At 43.9% G+C, this 17,664-nt stretch overlaps 1 protein-coding gene across 1 annotated transcript in view; it reads right to left on the bottom strand.

Annotated features, from left to right (window-relative positions):
• Positions 1 to 6,563, bottom strand: part of KIFC2 (kinesin family member C2) — a 67,429-nt gene extending 60,866 nt beyond the window's left edge. Inside the window, exons 1-2 of the mRNA XM_030190245.1 lie at positions 6,525 to 6,563; positions 1,619 to 1,886 (exon numbers count right to left, since the gene is read on the bottom strand). Coding sequence (XP_030046105.1) covers positions 1,619 to 1,886; positions 6,525 to 6,548 — 292 coding nt within the window. The 5' untranslated portion in view covers positions 6,549 to 6,563. The remainder of the gene's footprint in view (positions 1 to 1,618; positions 1,887 to 6,524) is intronic.
• Between the last annotated feature and the right edge of the window lie 11,101 nt (positions 6,564 to 17,664).

Genomic DNA, 17,664 nt, shown 5'->3' with positions numbered 1-17,664 from the left:
TCAATCTACTGTAATTCCATCAAGATTTTTTTACCATCTCCCCAAGTCATTCCCCTTTAATTTACACTGAGTTTCTCTCTCTTATTTTAATTGAGTGTTACATCTTTTCCTCTCAGCTGGACTGAGGTTCTGGCTTTCTCCTTGCCTCTGGGGTGGCAAGATACAGACTCTATGTGCAGAAGGCAACAATTTTCTTCTAAGCAACTGAACTATAAGTTGGATTTTCTTTGTTTATTATGAGTGCTACAATAAAGAAGATTTGCTTAAGAATTGAGAGTCTACTGGCAAAGCCTCTACTTGGGGATGGTTTAAGCTGGCTGTTTAATCTACACTATATTTCGCTTAGAATAGTACAGTGCCAGGGTCCGGAAAATTTCCAAGAAAGGGAAAACTTGCAAGGGTCAAGGTCTTGAAGAAAGACTCTCTTGCTGGAAAGAAGGATTGTCTATGGAAGGAGAGCAGGGTGTGTGCAGATCGCTGCATGATCCCCGAAATTCCCTTTGAACCCCAGTGTTGGAATGCAATGATGGAAGCTGTGTCTCTCAGGGTGTTTGCCCATGGGAAAGAGGACTTGATAGGAATACTGTAAACCAGTTCCAAGTTACCATGTGGAGGATATATGGAAAATGCTGTATATATGAATCCTGTGATGAATGATTTGAATAAAAGCAGCCTTGGGAACACTGATTTAGTGCGATCTGCCTCCTTGGAAAACTATAGTAGTTGATAGGCACCATCTATCCCTGTGAAGGAGCACTTTGGGGTCACTCTATATCTTGGTGTCTTCAGTTAAGCACCAACGCCACACGCTGAGTACCAACCTATAATGGCATCTGTATGCCATGATGCAGTTATAGAGTCCTACAGCCACTATTTACGTGAGGTCAAAGGCAAGCCTAAGTGTGCCATGCATTCTATTAGTTGTGAGCATTTGTTTGAAACATACTCATGCCCCTCCCATGCTCTGCCTATGCGAACACCCCCTTTGCAGTTATACACCCTCTGCTGTGTGCATATGTGCACTTTTCTATGTGGTAATAGAAGTGGCTTTTATGTGTTCTCTTGTCAGGGAGACAAAGAGGTAAGTATGATAAGTAGTAGTAGTAATATAAATGAGAGTGACCCAGTACTGGTACAGACAGTGGCGTAGCCAGGAATTTTTAACAAGGAGTGTGTCTCCCTCCCTTCCCCTGTACCTTACAATCACCTCTGCTCCAGTCTTTGCACGGGCAGTGGACTCATAGGCTGCCTGCAGTCAGCACTGGAACTTTCTTTCTGAACCATCCCGCCCTTCATAAAACAGGAAGTTGCGCCGGAAGGGGTGGGACAGTTCAGAGAGAAAGTCTCGGTGAAGCCCCAAGCAACCTATGACTGAGTGTCACTGCTACTGCCCAGGCAAAGACTGGAGCAGAGGTGATTTTAAGGCACAGGAGAGGGGGACAGAATTGCAGAGCTTTGCAGGGACGGGAAGGGAAGTGAGAAATGCCAGACTGTACATGAAGGGCAGGAGGGAGAATACAGATCAACTGTCTGACAAGGGGTGCATACACAACACGTGCACCTTGAATGGATATGCCACTGGGTGTAGAGTGAGGGAAATGAGGTTGAGAAGAGACACGTAGTAACTCACCATTGTGCAACTTCTCCATAACATTTTGCTGTTCACAGATGATACCTTCCAGGTTCTCGATGAGGTTCAGTTTGTCACGCATCCGTTGCCTGTAAGCCCTCTTCAGCACTCTCAGCTGCTTCTTGCGGCGGCTCTCCTCTTGGCGCAGCTTGGAGCGGTACTCAAGCGCCTTCTCCTGGAGCCGCTGCATCTGGGAGTAGTGCTCCAGGAATGAGATCAGGTGAGACATCACTGAGATGAGAGGGGAGACAGGGAGCTAAATGTAACCCCCACCCCAAAAAAACCCCAGACAGACAGCAGCCACCGCATAAATCAAAAGGAAATCAAAATATAATCAGCAATGACCAAACAGAGGGATTGTTGGTGAAAGCAAATGATATTTAGACATTGATGCCAGAGGCACAGGGGATAGATGGTATAGGAGGACAATAAGGAAATTAAAAAAAACCATTTAGAGAGAGAAACAAAGAGAACACATTAGTCATGTTTCTTCACAATTAGACAGTGAGATAAAGTAGTGATTGTTGGTATATGGAGTACTATCGTTTGCCTTGGCCTGTCATGATTCTCTAGATTCATTCCTGGACATATTTCTGCTAATGCACATGCAGACATTGACAGATTTGCAGATATTATATAACACTGGCTGTGAGATTAAGAGGCTGCCAGCAGGCGAATCAACACAGTATTAGCTGAATTAAAAGATATATTGATGGGTGGCTGTACAATGATGTCCTCTGAACCACTTCCTTGTGCGTTTGTGTTTTTGCTCTTTTGACGTTAACTCAGAAAAGTATTGATGCCAAATTCCAGGGTTAGCTGACTATCAAATACACCCACGAAATGCCATCTAAAGGATAAGGATTGGGAAGAACACACAGACAAGATGGATGACTGAAAAAAAAATGAATGCACCACACAGTGAGGTTAAATAGAAAGTGGAGAGATGTGCAATGTGCATGCTGTGATAACATTTTTTGTACATGTGTGTCGATTTCATTTGTGTTTTACTGTGATCTGCTTTAAGAATCACAATATAGAACTTGAAATAAAGGAGAGAGGGAAATACAGGGTTAATCCTGAAGCAGGGAGCTGGGGCAAGCCATTTCCCCTCTCAGTCTATATAATAGGTCTTAAGTGTATAGAATACTGCCCTTCACACGGGTAAATGGATGCTTTCATCTATAAATGGCTGCTATTCTGAAATTATGTGCATAATTGCAAGGGGGAGTATTCACAAGGGAGGGACAAATGCATATCATCGGCGTGGCTGACATTTATACAGGCAGCTAACAGAATAAGATAAGTTACCCACGTAAATGCCTCGTTTAGTTGGTCACATTTACGCTGGCCATAGACCTGGAGTATGAGAGCAATCCTACATTTAGGTGCACCAATGGAGGTTTATGCTCATATTCCATATGAACATTTATATGTATATTCATGACTCCTTATAAAATAGGTTCGCCGCCCATGTCTCCCTGCTATAGAATTGCTTTCTTGCAGGGTCATTTTTACAACATGCTTCCTTGTTAAAGTGCCTAAATCACACCTACTTGTCTTTATAAAACACTAGCATATGTGGCAGAGAATGCGCCTTAAATTAAAGCATGATCGCAGATTCCAGCCCTAGAGCTGCTTAAAACAAAAACGCTTACATTTTGCAAGAATGTCTGTAAATTCTCATATTTCATAGTCATTGTGCATACTTGCTCGCACTGCCCACGCTCCAGCCATGTGTCTGCTCACAAGGAAAGTACACACCGTGCAAACAACACATGTACTTTTATGCTGCTCAGTACTTTATAAGAACCCACTTAAACATGTAAATAATTAAAATACCATCATTTATTATAAACAAGGTGAGTGACGGGGTTTGGCATGATGGGGGTAAATGTTTAAGGAATCGACATTATTGAGGCCGACTAAATTTCAGTTTCTGTTTCCATTACGGTGCTGAAAATGGCCCAAAATTCTTTTCTGCCTGGTTTTGGTTTCAGTTGAAACTGACTATATGTAAAAAGCATAACGGTCTAGTAGCAAAATAAAAACATGTGGCATTGCATATGTAATCCCCCATACTAAATTAGTGAGAGACCCCTCCGTATAGTCACTAAGGAGAGTGACGTGGGTTGGAAAGGGAGGATGAGAAGCCCAGCCCCAAGGGGAATGTTTATGGGAAAGTGCTGAGGGAAATGTTTGTGGTTATTCAATGGCAGTAGGGTTGGAGTTTGGAGTTAATACAAGTTGTTGTTGGGGAGAGCACATGGTGTTTGGCTGCCTCTACCCCCGCCAGGACCCGTGTGGAGAGGGGGGTGTCCTGGACGGGCTCAAGATACTAAGGCTGAACTAAGTGGAGGTTTCCGCCAGTACAAGCGTTAACCGTGAAGTGGAAGAATGCTCCAGATGGGAAGCAGGGGAACCCAGCCTGGGAGCTGGAACAGAAAAGGAGCCTGTTTGAAGCCAAAGGCAGTAGCCCTGAGAGATACACCTTTGGGAGAGAGCGGACAGATAGGGAGGTCTGATCCACAGAGCAGATTTCTTGCTGCACCAGTGCTGCAGGCACAACCTTAGGTTGTTCACCCAGAAGAGATGGGTAATGGACAGGAAGAGTTGCAAATATTAACATACTATAGGATGTATAAATTGGACTATTGAATTTACTAATAAATAGGTAACAGTATGAGCTGTTGATCTAAGTTGCGTAAACTAATACAAAACAAACTCATTGAAAGAGATCAGACCACGGACACCAAAATCTTATATAGATAACGGGTCCTGTTGGTCAGACCTTGGTTTATACCTTGGTTTCTGAGGGTAATCTTCATGCTTTCAAGTATTGTATGCCTTTTTATGACTTTTTGGGATTGAATTTGGCTGTTGTTCAGTTTGTTTTGTACTATTGAATTTGCACCATATCCCTGAGTTTGGTTTCTGGCTTATGTGATCAAGATATCTAGTTTGATATAAATTGACTTGTTCTACTCTGAAAAGATTCGTTTGTCTCCAGAATGCCTGAAGTCTGGATCCTGCAGAATGTTCAGTAAAGTTCATATTTGATTTATAAAACCTGGACTGGAGTCTTTCTTTGAGTGAGAGTGAAGTCTATTTGCTCCTGGACTAACAAAGAAAAGTATGTAAAGAAATAAACCCCGGCTTAACACCCTACGGCCTACTGGAGTTAAGTTCAGCCACTGCCTGCGCCCAGATCATTGAACTCAGAGAAAAAACTCCCCAAGAATTTTTTTGTGGCCTTTGTCTCGGGGGCTCTGACCTTGAAGGAGCTAGCTGGTGCCCAGACTATGTATGGTGAGACCAGGGTTACACACAGATACACCGGGGCTAGACCTTACAATATGTTGAAAACAAACATTAATAATTTGAAGTGTATCCTGGCCCTCACTGGCAATCTTGCCAAAAGTGGGGTGGCAGAATCAGTAGATTTTTTTCTAGTATCAATTTTTCTGCCACATTCTGAACAATCTGCACCTGTGAATCTGATAAGCGTAGCAGAACGATATTACAGTAATCTAGATTACTTATAATTGTTGCTAACAATACTGTTTGTCAGGGGTGGCCCAAGGTAATCTGCCACCTGAGGCAGGGATGAAATGGCCCCCTGGCCCCCCCAGCATCATGTCCTCCCCCACCAACTCCTTCCTGCCCCCCCCCCAGCCTCAGTCTAGCATCTCTCCCCCTCCCCAAGCCTACCTTCTTTTTTTGTTGTTGTTGTTTTCAAAAGTCGGAAGCGGCAGCGATCCCCATATGCTGCCCTGCTGCAGACACCGGCATCTCTTCTGTAGTGCGGCCCGCCTCTGAGAAAACAGAAAGAAGCGGGCGGGCTGCAGTACAGAGGAGACGCCAGTGCCGGCAGCAGGGTAGTGTATCGGGATCACTGCCACCGTCGACTTTTGAAAAACAAAAAAAGAAGGTATGCTGTGGAGGGGAGTTGAGGAAGGAAGGGGGAAAGATGCTGCTCCACAATGAGTGCCGCCTGAGGCCTCCGCTTCACTTGGCCTAATGGTAGGGCTACCACTGTTCTTTGTAAATGCGAAGGGTCTAAAAATGGTTTAACAACACAGCAATTTAAGTTTTACAAAAGCTTTCTTAACCATTTTTATCCATGCTTAAAGATGAATCCAGTAGTGGTAGTCCCTGAACGATTTTCAGAGGACTGTGTTCGTAAGGAGCTGGCTAAACTAAAGATGGACAAAGCAATGGGGCTGGATGGCATAAATCCAAGGGTACTGAAAGAACTTATGGAAGTTCTGGTGGCTTCGCTGACTGACCTGTTCAATGCTTCTCTAGAGTCGAAAGTGGTCCCGGAGGACTGGAGAGGAGTAGATATGGTAGATATGGAAACTACAGGCCAGTAAGTCTGACTTCTGTGGTAAGTAAATTAATGGAAATGCTTTTAAAACAGAGAACAGTACAGTTTTTGGAATCCAATGAATTACAGGATCCGAGTCAACATGGTTTCACTAGATGCAGGTCTTGTCAGACAAATTTGATTAATTTCTTTGACTGGGTGACCAGAGAGTTGGATTGAGGGAGAGTGCTAGATGAGGAAATACTTCTGTATGGAAAGGGTGGTGAATTCCCAGTGGAAGTGGTGGAGATGAAAACAATATCTGAATTCAAGATAGCTTAGGACAAGTAATGGTTTTAAATCTCTATATGACATGGTTCAGCTTGAAGGTGCAGTATTGTTGCTGATGCTCTTGTATTGTAACCTTGTTAATATGTGCTATTTATTGTGTCTTATTATGAGCTATTGTTGGAATAAGACATAAAAATTGAAATAAGAGAAAAAATAATATTCTGGATGGATATGTTACGAACTTATGGGTGAAAGAGTGGAGGAGAGTTGAGGATAATTGAAAGGTGTATTTACCTTTCCATTCATGCTCTTATCCATTGCTGACAAAGGTTTTCCCTGTGCTGCCTCCTGTTTGAAGGAGAGGAATTCAGTGAGAGGAGTGGTGGCATCTCCTATTGCCCCAATCCCTTCCTCCTCTTCCTCTTCTTCCTCATCGTCACTGCCGCTTCCCCTGTCACTTTCAGAACTACCTGTCAATGGAAAAAAGGTCAGTGGAGTGAGCAAGTCAGAACAGCACAGAATCCGACCACAGAACGAATCAGAGTCTTTCTCCAATCTGAGAAGTAGTGTTGTGTTCTTATTTCTCAATGCGTTTAGTAAATATTAAATGTTATGGAAATCATCCTTCAATATAGTGCACCAAAGCATTATGGAAGTAATTCTGCCAGTGCACATCCTCTTTTTAAATGCCCCAGTGTCACACGCTGAAGTATAATCTAGAACAGCATCTGCGTGCCCTCATTTACACACCCGCAGTTACATTAGCCACAGATCTGGCATAACGGCGGTTTGCCTAAATGCGGCAATGGTATGTGTGTCAGTACCACCCTGCCCCTCCCATGCTCCTCCCATATGAATGCCCCTTGCTATCCTCCAAATTCTATATATGGCGCTCAAAACTGCATGCGCAAATTTAGATGCGTGCCCAATTTACGCATACAATTTAATTGAGTAACGAGCCAATTAGCGTCAATAATTGGGCACAAACAATCAATTATTGGTTCTAATTGGCATCAATTTGAATTTTTGCATGCATCTTTATAGTCGGTATTCTATAAATTTACACGCGGATCCAAAAAGGGGCGTGGCTATGGGAGGGGCTTGGGCAGGTGTTTCTAGGATTTGCATGCAGTGTTATAGGATACAGCAGATCCATCCCTAATTTGGTTGTGAGGATTTACACAAGGTTTCAGTTGATGTAAATCCTTGTGCCCAAAATTGGCATGGATAACAGCACTAAACGCTATTCTATAAATGGCGCCCAACTTGGAGTGCCACTGTTGATAGAACAGTGCTTAGTGCACATTTTTTTGTAACAGAATTTAGTCCTGTGCCATTTACTTGGGTCTCTACAAAATCGCGCTTAGTCGCTTTGCTGCCACTTGTGCACATTTATCTGTGAAGTGCCGAAATTCTGTAAATTTCCACATGCACGTGACGCATAAGTGTGGGCCCCAGTTATAGACTTGTCCTCCATGCACAGTATACTCATCAGGTACTGCCCCTCCAATAATTGTCTTGCTTAACCCCTAAATAATTACATTCAAGAGCCAAACAAATTTCTTCAGATGAAGGTGGGGCCAACAGAAGAAGTGTTTTAAAATGTGGTCATGCAAACAAGAACAGTGGGAAGTAGACCATGCACTCCGGTTACACTCTTCAGATAAAATAGAAAGACTCCTGAGGCAGGCCTTTGGCTGAAACACAGTGCTGTGTTGAGTCTTCTATCAATAAATATTGTCTCATTGAAAATTTGAAGTTTCCTTAATTTGTCCCCGGAATGCCTGGTCTACTTCCCACTGTTCTTGTTTGCTTTGCATCCTTCGTGGTGTTCTTCCACTTAGGTGGATTTTCTCTGCACTCTTAAAACGTTGTCATGCGTGATTGTGCAAGACCGGATAGGTCCTGAAGAAGGGGCCTGAGTGGTCATGTACAACAGCAGATATATGGAGGAGTAGCCTGACAGAGGAAGCCCACAAGAAGATCACAAGAAGCTGCTGCTCCTTGTGATCTTGGACAAGTCACTTAACCTTCCATTGCCTCAGATGTAAACTTAGGGCAGTGGCGTAGGAAGGGGGGGGGGGGCGGGGGGGCGGTCCGCCCCAGGTGCACGCCGCTGGGGGGTATCGGCTCCGCGCTGGTGCACTGCCCTCTCTGCCCCGGAACAGGTTACTTCCTGTTCCGGGACAGAGAGAGCAGTGAACCAGCGCGGAGCCGACACACCCCAGCAACGTGCAGTCGGGGCGGATCGGCCCTCCCGCCCGTCCCTCGCCGCAGGTATGCACTCCGGGGGGGGGGGATATGCGCTCCGGGGGGGGGGATATGCGCTCCGGGGGGGGGGGGTGCGCCATGCTGCACCCGGGGGGGGGGGGGGGGGGGCTGCGCAGCGGTGACCCGCCCCGGGTGTCAGCTCCCCTCGCTACGGCTCTGACTTAGGGCCTAATATTCAGCCAGTGGTGATTACTGTTTTGCTGAATGTTGCCAGCACTTACTTGGAAATTCAGTTCTCAGCCATGTCCAGGCTCCAGCATTGAATTTCCAGGTATATGGAGCCAGTGAAAACATAGCCGGTTAACTGAGACATTCAGCACTTAACTGGCTATGAAGAACCATATAAAGAAAGGACTGACTTTAATGCAATCCTATTTATGCATTAACTCTAACCGGTTAGAAGCGGAGTATCGCATTTAACTGGTTAAGTGCCAACTCCACCCCCAGAATGCCCCCAGAGAAGCTGATTTCGGCTTGGACGCTAACTGAGCTATTTCCAGTTAAGTGCCACTAAAAATGCCCAGTTAGCCTGGACGGGCGATTTAAATGGCCAGGAGCTTCTTCTAGCCATTTAAATTGTTTTGAATATCGGGCCTGTAGATTGTGAGCCCTCCGGGGACAGGGAAATACCTCCTGAACCTGAATGTAACTCACCTTGAGCTACTACTGAAAAGGAGTGAGCTAAATCCAAATAAAATAAAATTCTGTTGGATCACTAAGAAAATTATTAGCACTATCCCCCAGATTCTATATACAGTGCTGTAAATTGTGTGCGGAAATCCAGGCATATTCTGTATTCCGCTCACAACTTAATTGAATAACAAGACAATCAGCGCCGATAATTGGTGACTTAGCAAGCAATTATCGGCACTAATTGACAATTAGAATTTACATGCACAACTTGCTAGGTGTATTCTATAAAGTGATGCATGTATATTCTAAGTTGTGAATGTAAAAAGGGGGCGTGGCCATGGCATTCCTAAAAACTATGTGTGCTGTTATAGAATATACCCAATCCGCGCAGAAATTAGGCGAGGGCATTTACACCGGGTTTTACGTGGCATAAATGGCTACACTGAAATTTAGTTGCTAGACCAAGCACTTCAGCGTGTTCTGTAAACTGTGCCTAACTTAGGCGTATATAAGCAGCACCTAACTTTACACAATGTTTTTAGAATACACCTAGACACATTATTTTCGACACTATATATATTGAATCTAGTTCAATATGGGGATAATTCTATAAAGAAAGACCCAAAGAAAACAGTATCGCAGTGGTGTGGGGACAGGGACTGAGTACATACTATCCAACTCTAAGAACTCTGTCCACTCATCTCCATGTGTTCGCTGGATGGAGCTCCTCTTCACGGTCTCCAGAGAGGTGGAATTTGGAGCCTACAGAAAATAAGAGAAAGAGCCTGTCACATATTTATAGACTCAGACATTGTCCTGCATATACAGTATCCCAGGGCCGCCGAGAGGGGGGGGCAGGGGGGACAAAATTCCCCGGGTCCAGGCCTCCAAGGGGGGCCCGGCGCCAGGGTCAGGCTGCTGGTGCTGCAGTCTCTGGTCTCACCTGCCTGCCCTCAGCTCCATCGACAGCCCCTTTCCGTCTGCCACCGGGCCCCCTGCATTAAATCAGCAGCGCCTCAACTCCGTTTGGAAAGGCAGATTGCCTCCCTTCAGGCCCTCCCTGTGTCCCGCCCTCATGGAAAGCGGATGATACATCAGACGAGGGTGGGACACAGTGAGGGAAGGCCCAAAGGGAGGCGATCTGCCTTTTCACACGGAGGTGAGGTGCAGCCGATTTTAATGCAGGGGGCCTGGTGGCGGACAGAGGGGGGCTGTCGACGGAGCTGAGGGCAAGCAGGTGAGACCGGGGACTGCAGCGCAGGCGTCGGCGGGGGGGGGGGGGGGCGGCAAGGGCATCAGCGGAGGGGGTGGCAGCTGGGGGGGGGGGGCGGCCTTGCCCCGGGCCCAGCTTAGTCTCTCGGCAGCCCTACAGTATCCCCCAGTTCCATTCCTTCAATGTCTAGTATAGTACTTCCCAAACTTTGTCCTAATGGGACCCCAGCTTAGATGTTGAGAATTCACATGACCCCCCCCCCCCCCCCCCCCCCAGATGGTAACCAAAGCAAATTATTACTTGGACATAATTAACTGCATATTCATTTCATTTTCAAAAGATTCAGTAACATGTAAATAGATAAAGTAACTTGTACTTATTATCTGATGTACTCACCATGCCTGAGACACAGACATGCAAATTGCAACAGAGCTTCTTAAATTCTCTTTTAAGGTGGGGGCTGGGTCTAGGGGTGGTAGAGTATCTACAGGTTTATAATTGAGGTCTCTTGTGTGCAAGTGTGTGCATCTGAGTGAGTGAAAAAGAGTGTGTGTGAATTAGTGAGTGGATTTGGGGGCGCTAATCACTGGGTGTGGTGCATTACAGTAGGTATGGGCTGTGAGCAGTGACTGGGTGTGGTGTGTTATAGTACGTAGGGGTATGAGCAGTAAGTGACCAGTTGTGGTGTGTTACAGTAGGTATGGGGTATGAAAACATATCTTCTGTTTATATTCAATCTTCACCATGTGCCTGTATAAATAAATGTCTTCAACTCCCTCTTAAACAGGCCAAAGTTCTGCACCTTTCAAATTATGCTCATAAATTAGGAGCATAAATTTTAGAAGCGTAAATTTAGGAGCATAACCTTTATAGAATAAGGCCCTAATTGTTTCATTTTACTGACAATGTTCTATATTTTAAGTGATACATTTATAGTGAGTTTATTTCATGTGTTGTTTTCATTTTATGTTGTCATAATCTATAATTGGTTAAGTTACTATATTAAAATAATATTCACTGTTATTTTAGTGCAAATAAATGTAGTGGGGTTTTGTCCTGAATACATTTGTCCTCAATAGTACAGCTTCACTTGCAATATGTATGCATTGTTCATTATTGCCTGTGTTTATTGCAATGTTTATTTGATTTTGAGGTGTATTTTCAAGGCATTTAGACTTACAAAGTTGCATAATAACCTATGGAAATTTGTAAGTCTAAGTGCTTTGAAACTATAGTATGCTTTTACTTTCCAAGCTTATGTATTACCTGCATTAAGATTAAATAGTATGAATCATTGTCAAAGACTTATAATCATGTATCTAAGGTTCCTGTAGCATGGACTTTTCAGTATACGTAGATTAGTGTGTCTTATGCCACATTCAACCCTGACTACAGAATTGTTTATTTTTAGCTAGTGTTTCAACTGCTTAACTCCTTTTAGAGCTGAACCTATTGAAAAGGGGTAGAATGTGGAGGCAAAGGGCCCCTGCATAAAGCATTATATACAGCACTGTATGCTCCTATATAACAAAAGTATATGGGATTATAATACATGGCACTATTTAGCATTTCCAAACTGACTTTAAAATACAAACACTAGCTGATCTCATCTTTTATGCAGAGGAATGGTGTCTAATAAGCCTTGGCCTTGCATACAGACAAAAGGGTGCCAATGTACCAGAATAACAATGTTGTTTTCACTGCTGACATCATGGCCAGACCAGTGAAGAACTATTAGAATTTCCCTTGCAGCCAGAGAGGCACTGTGGCTGAAAAACACTGCACACTGTTTATGAAACCCTGGCTCATTGTCAAAGTGACACCTTCAATGTGGTGCCAGTGAGACCATATTGTGGCTTCTCAAGTCACAGCAACTGAATCAAAGTTATTTGACATTGACAACAAGTCTCTATACCCAGGCCAGAATGCATGTCACTAACCCAGCTGCAGCTTGTGATTTCTGTATAAAAGAGGCTCATATCTAAGGCAAAAAGGCTACTGTTTGCTCTGCATCTGACTGACCTGTCCGAGGAACACTCTACCACCTGCTAATGTCTGATACCATCTCCATTCAGGTTGTATAGTTGCCATATATAGTTGTTTTGTAAGTGCTGTGGTTTTAGAATAACTGGCTGAATTAGGAGCTTACCTTAGGGATCTATGTGCATTTACTCTATGCTGTTTTCATGATAAGACCATTTCTGTTTCATGGCTCCTGCATTTTCATTTTGTTCTTGCTGCTATTGTAAATAAATACGCAGTCTATTTTTATAATACCCTTGGGTGTGGAGTTAGTTCTGTTATTATTTGGACATTATGAATTCAAGTCTATAGATAAAGTGAACACAAGTGTTTTCCAGACACTACACCGTCTAATACCAAAAAATGCTTATAGCAGCACAAACCAACCCTTTAGTTAAAAAAAGCCCTTAAGTTCCTTAGATTGTGAGCCCTCTGAATGTAAGTCACCTGGAGCTACTACTAAAAATGTGTGAGCAAAATCCAAATAAATATAAATTTTATACAGTATGGGTAATTTTATAAAGCATTTTCTATGTGGAAAACATGTTTACAAGTGGAAAGTGGTATTTTAAAATTGTGCAGGTCCCAATAATGGCACATGTTTATGTAGTTTAGTATTTATTAATTTTCCAGCATAACCACAAAAATAAATTCTTGTACTGAAAATGGGAAAGCTGCAAAGAAATTTAAAAAACAGAAAAATTTCCTTCTTAAAAAAAGAAAAAAAAAGTACAGCCTATCCCCTATTAAGCCCCAATAAAGAAGCTCGGCACGGAAGAAAAGTACAATCCTCGGAAAATAAACTACAAACAAACAGAGAGAAAGAGCAAACAACCTAAACACCTGCAATTCTACACTGTACTCAGAGGGAGTCCCTGTAACTCAAACTTCTACATGCCCCCTTTGCGCCCTGCCGAGGACAAAAAGTAACATTCTCCCACCCACTGTTATTTTAATTTTGGATGTTCTACATCTGATAGTTTTGTCTTTCGTAAACAAGCAATTGAAGCTTTATGATGTTTAAGTGTAGTAAGAATTTTAGTTCGCTTAACAGGGGAAGTGATTCCCGATACGTTCCAGGATACTAATCTGAGTGCTGAGTGATTAGTCATTTACTCTGGCTGAGCCTGAGAGGTTGACTAGACCTGAATATCAATTGCCCTGGGTCTCCCAGCCACAACCCCTGAGGCCAAGTTTAACATATACATACCAACAGGGACCATCAGCAAATTTAATAATTGTGGAACTCCCACCCCCTTCAAACAGATTCCAGTGTTTCTACACACTCCACTAGTCACTTCCATATAAGCTCTCAATGGCGGTTTGCTAGGCTCAACAAAACTCTCCCCCAAGCCCTTCCCAATCTCCTCCCCCCCTTCCTCTTCTCTCCCATTCCACCCCTGTCCACTCCCCCCTCCCACTCACTGCTCCCCCCAACCTCCCCCAAATCCCTGTCCCTAACAAGCATACTTTATCTGCCAGGCAATCCCGGCCGACAAAGTAGGGCTCTATAATGCAAATGGAGCCCTGTCTCCAACCTCCAACACTACTTAACAAATCGTTACCTTCCTTATAGAGTTACAGTATCTGGTTTAAAGTATGCAGGCCTCTGATAACCATCCACTGTAATAGACCTCTCTGTCCAGTCTGTCCTATGCTTCCCCCAGGAGCGTTATATGTCCAAATGTCCACAGGAATTTTCTTATACCACGGAATTTCCAGGCTGATATTGTAGCCAAACTGCTGAGTCTTAAAATGCAACAGATAGTTATTTGGTGGTTGAGGTTCCCTCGTCTTCATCCATGCTCCTGGGGTTGGTTTGTCCATTCGGTAGCTGCTTCTGGGGTCGAAAATGATTTCCAACCATTGTTTGTGAGCACTCTCAGGGTAGCCGGGTACTGTAGGATGAATCTCTGTTTCTTCTCCACTAGTCGGGTGCACACCGCGGTGAAAGCCCGGCGATGGGCAGTTAATACTGCTGAGTAGTCTTGAAATATTTTGATCTGGCCTCCCTCAAATTTTATATCTTCCTTACTGCCTTTGTACAAACGTAGCACCGCCGCCTTTTGAGAATAGTTATGAAACTTTGCAATAATCACCCTTGGCCTTGTCTCAAGCGGTTGTTTTTGGCCCACCCGGTGTGCTCTATCCAAGCAGATCCGTCCTCCTTCGCCTGCTTCCGTGAATCTCGCCAAAAGCCAAATCTCCAGTGTTTGCTTAATCTGTCCCTCTGCAATAGACTATGGAAATCCCACGAAGCGCAAATTCTCACAGCGCGAACAATTTTCTAGATCATCCAATTTTTGTTGTGTGATAGAGTCACATCCAGGATAGTTGGGTTAAAGCACTTTCAGTCTGAAATACAAGTCCCAGAAGGCATTGCAGGCAAGGAGCCAGGGGGTGAGATGAAGAACCCGGCCTGGACTCCTAGCTGCAACAGAAGAAGACATGGGTGTAAGCTGGCAGGATGTGTAGTTTGGCTGTCACTAGGGGGGAAAGAGAGATAGGAAACCCTGTGTGCAGGAGCTCATCATTAGTCTAATGCTTAACTCAGTTGGTATGGGTGTGGGGGAAGCTAATGGAAGGAGAATGATTGGTTGTGGTAGCAGAAGCCAGGGATTGATTAGGCAGGTGGAAAGGAATCCCAGGAGAGAGGAGAGAAGGGGGTAGAGTGAAGCAGATGGAGGCTGAAAATCCTTGGATAAGAAAAGTCCCTAATGTTGTGCAGGCTGAAAACCCTTGGGTAATAGAGGTCCCTAAAGTACTGAATCTACCAGTGAAACCGATGTAAAGGGGAATCCCTTGGGGTATGAGAAATCCCTAAAGTATGGAACCCCTCATGAAGGTAAAGAAAGTAGAAGGTAGAAACCTCTGCTTTGTGATTTAACTGTAATGATGAACTGAATGAACTGCTTGGAATTGAACTACTGTTTATTGTTCACTGGCTAAAGAGCCCAGACTGGAGCTGACTGTGAGCCTGTATTGAATCCTGGTATGTGCTGATAGCCTACTGCTTAAAGGGGACTATTTGCCACACACTTTCAGGAGGCTTATATGTGCTTAAGATGGAAGGTGAATGCTGATGTTGGAACTGTGTATCAGGTCTACTAGAAACCTGCATGGAATAAAGTCCTTAAGATTGAAGTTGCTGGTGGACATTTATTTCTTGACTGTACTGGGAGCCTGTGGCTGGAGGAGATTGTTCTATCCTTGGCTGAACCTAGAGGTACCTGGCTACAGTTGGTATTCAGTAATCAGTAGTTCCAGTCTTTCAATATGGCTTGTCTGCTCCTGCTGGGTGTCTTTCACTTCAGATACTCGAGCCTCCAGTTCACCCGTGCGGCGAGTAAGTTCTGAGGTTAATGATGTTAACCCTTGTAATTGATCTGAACATTGCGTGAATCGGTTGTCCAAAGCTCTTACTACTGAGTCTGTAAGTTCCACAATCATGGAATTGACTGAGAGATGAGGCGGGGAAGTTGCTGGGGACGTAGGCGCTATTTTGTTTTCCGCCGTTCTCAACCGCTCATCCTTGCGTTTTGAGGTTTTTGCTGCTGCAGGCCATCCCCGACTGTGTAAGAAATTTGTCCATAGGGTCTAGCTACTTTTATGGAGGAGAGGTTGCTTATTTATGACCAAGGAAGTTGATGAAAATTCAAGGTTGGAGACGGGTTCCTGAGCAGCTAGTGGGAAACACGTCCACCGCCGCTCACTGCATCACATGACCCTAACGTATCTGGGTTTAAAAAAGGTTTGGACAAGTTCCTGGAGGAAAAATCCATAGTCTGTTATTGAGGAAAAGTCCATAGTCTGTTATTGAGACAGACACGGGGAAGCCACTGCTTGCCCTGGGACTGGTAGAATGGAATGTTGCTATTATTTGAGATTCTGAATGGAATGTTGCTACTATTTGAGATTCTGTTAAGTGGCTGGATTGGCCACTGTTGGAAGCAGGATACTGGGCTAGATGGATTAATATGTTTTTATGTACAAATGTTACCTGTCATACTAGTTCGCCCCCTTGTTGAGTGCACATTACCTCCCTAATTCTATTAAGTTGGGGGCCCATATTTATGCTTAGCGTGCAAATCTGCGTGTGCAATTTATAGAATAAGGTCAGTTGCATGAGCAATTTAATTCAATCATTTGTTAATTGGAGTTAACAGATCATTTTTGGCTATAACTGGCTTTAATTGGTGCTGACTTGCACCAATTAGCAGTTACACGTGTAACTGCCCTTCGTTACTATTCTGTGTTGCACAATCAAATTCCAGAATGCAAAACTTCAAGGGGGATGGGGATGTGGATGTGGCAGGGGCATGTACAAGTTGGGGGATATTAGGCAGATTGTATAGATAGGATAGAGGTCTATAAAATACTGAGTGGAGTGGAACGGGTAGATGTGAATCGCTTGTTTACTCTTTCCAAAAATACTAGGACTAGGCACACAATGAACCTACAAAGTAGTAAATATAAAACAAATCAGAGAAAATATTTCTTCACTTAACATGTAAACTCTGAAATTCGTTGCCAGAGAATGTGGTAAAAGCAGTTAGCTTAGCAGGTTTTAAAAAAGAATTGGATAATTTCCTTAAAGAAAAATCCATAAACCATTATTAAGATGGGCTTGGAAAAATCCACTGCTTATTTCTAGGATATACCACATAAAATCTGTTTTGGGATCATGCCAGGTACTTGTGACCTGATTGGCCACTGTTGGAATCAGGATACTGGGCTTGATGGATCTTTGATCTGTCCCAGTGTGGCCACGCTTATGTTCTTACGTACATGCCAGGTACAGCCCTTGAGTTGGTAGAAGTGCTCAAGCCATAGATGCGGCCTTATGCTAATGCTCTGTAACAATACTTCCACATGGAACTGCTGTTATAGAATTTGTGCTCAACGTGCATAATCCCAGTATCTAAATTTTTATGCCATTTATTAAATTTACCCCCATGTGCACCTACTGTGCACTTTTCCCCCCTAGGACCTATGCGCAAACTATCGCACATGTACAAATCATTGTGCATGCACACCTTAATTGAAAAGTGCGTACTATGCACACATGGGGCTAGATGCTACCAATCGCACTCAAATATGGGTGCCAGAAAAGTCTGCGCTAGTTGTGATCCTATAAAGGCTGCATGCCCTCTATAGAATCACACTTACCGCTGGAGTCTATATATTTGTGCCTAGGATTCTGCGCCAAAATCCAAGTGTATTCTATAACAATGCACGAAATGTAACCAACTTAACAAGTCAATCAGCATTTTTAACAGCACTTAAGCAATGATG

This window comes from Microcaecilia unicolor, chromosome 1, assembly GCF_901765095.1.
Source record: "Microcaecilia unicolor chromosome 1, aMicUni1.1, whole genome shotgun sequence".
In the NCBI taxonomy this organism is placed as follows: Eukaryota; Metazoa; Chordata; class Amphibia; order Gymnophiona; family Siphonopidae; genus Microcaecilia; species Microcaecilia unicolor.
Note: the sequence above shows the minus strand (reverse complement) of the source record. Positions and strands in the feature narration are given on the sequence as shown.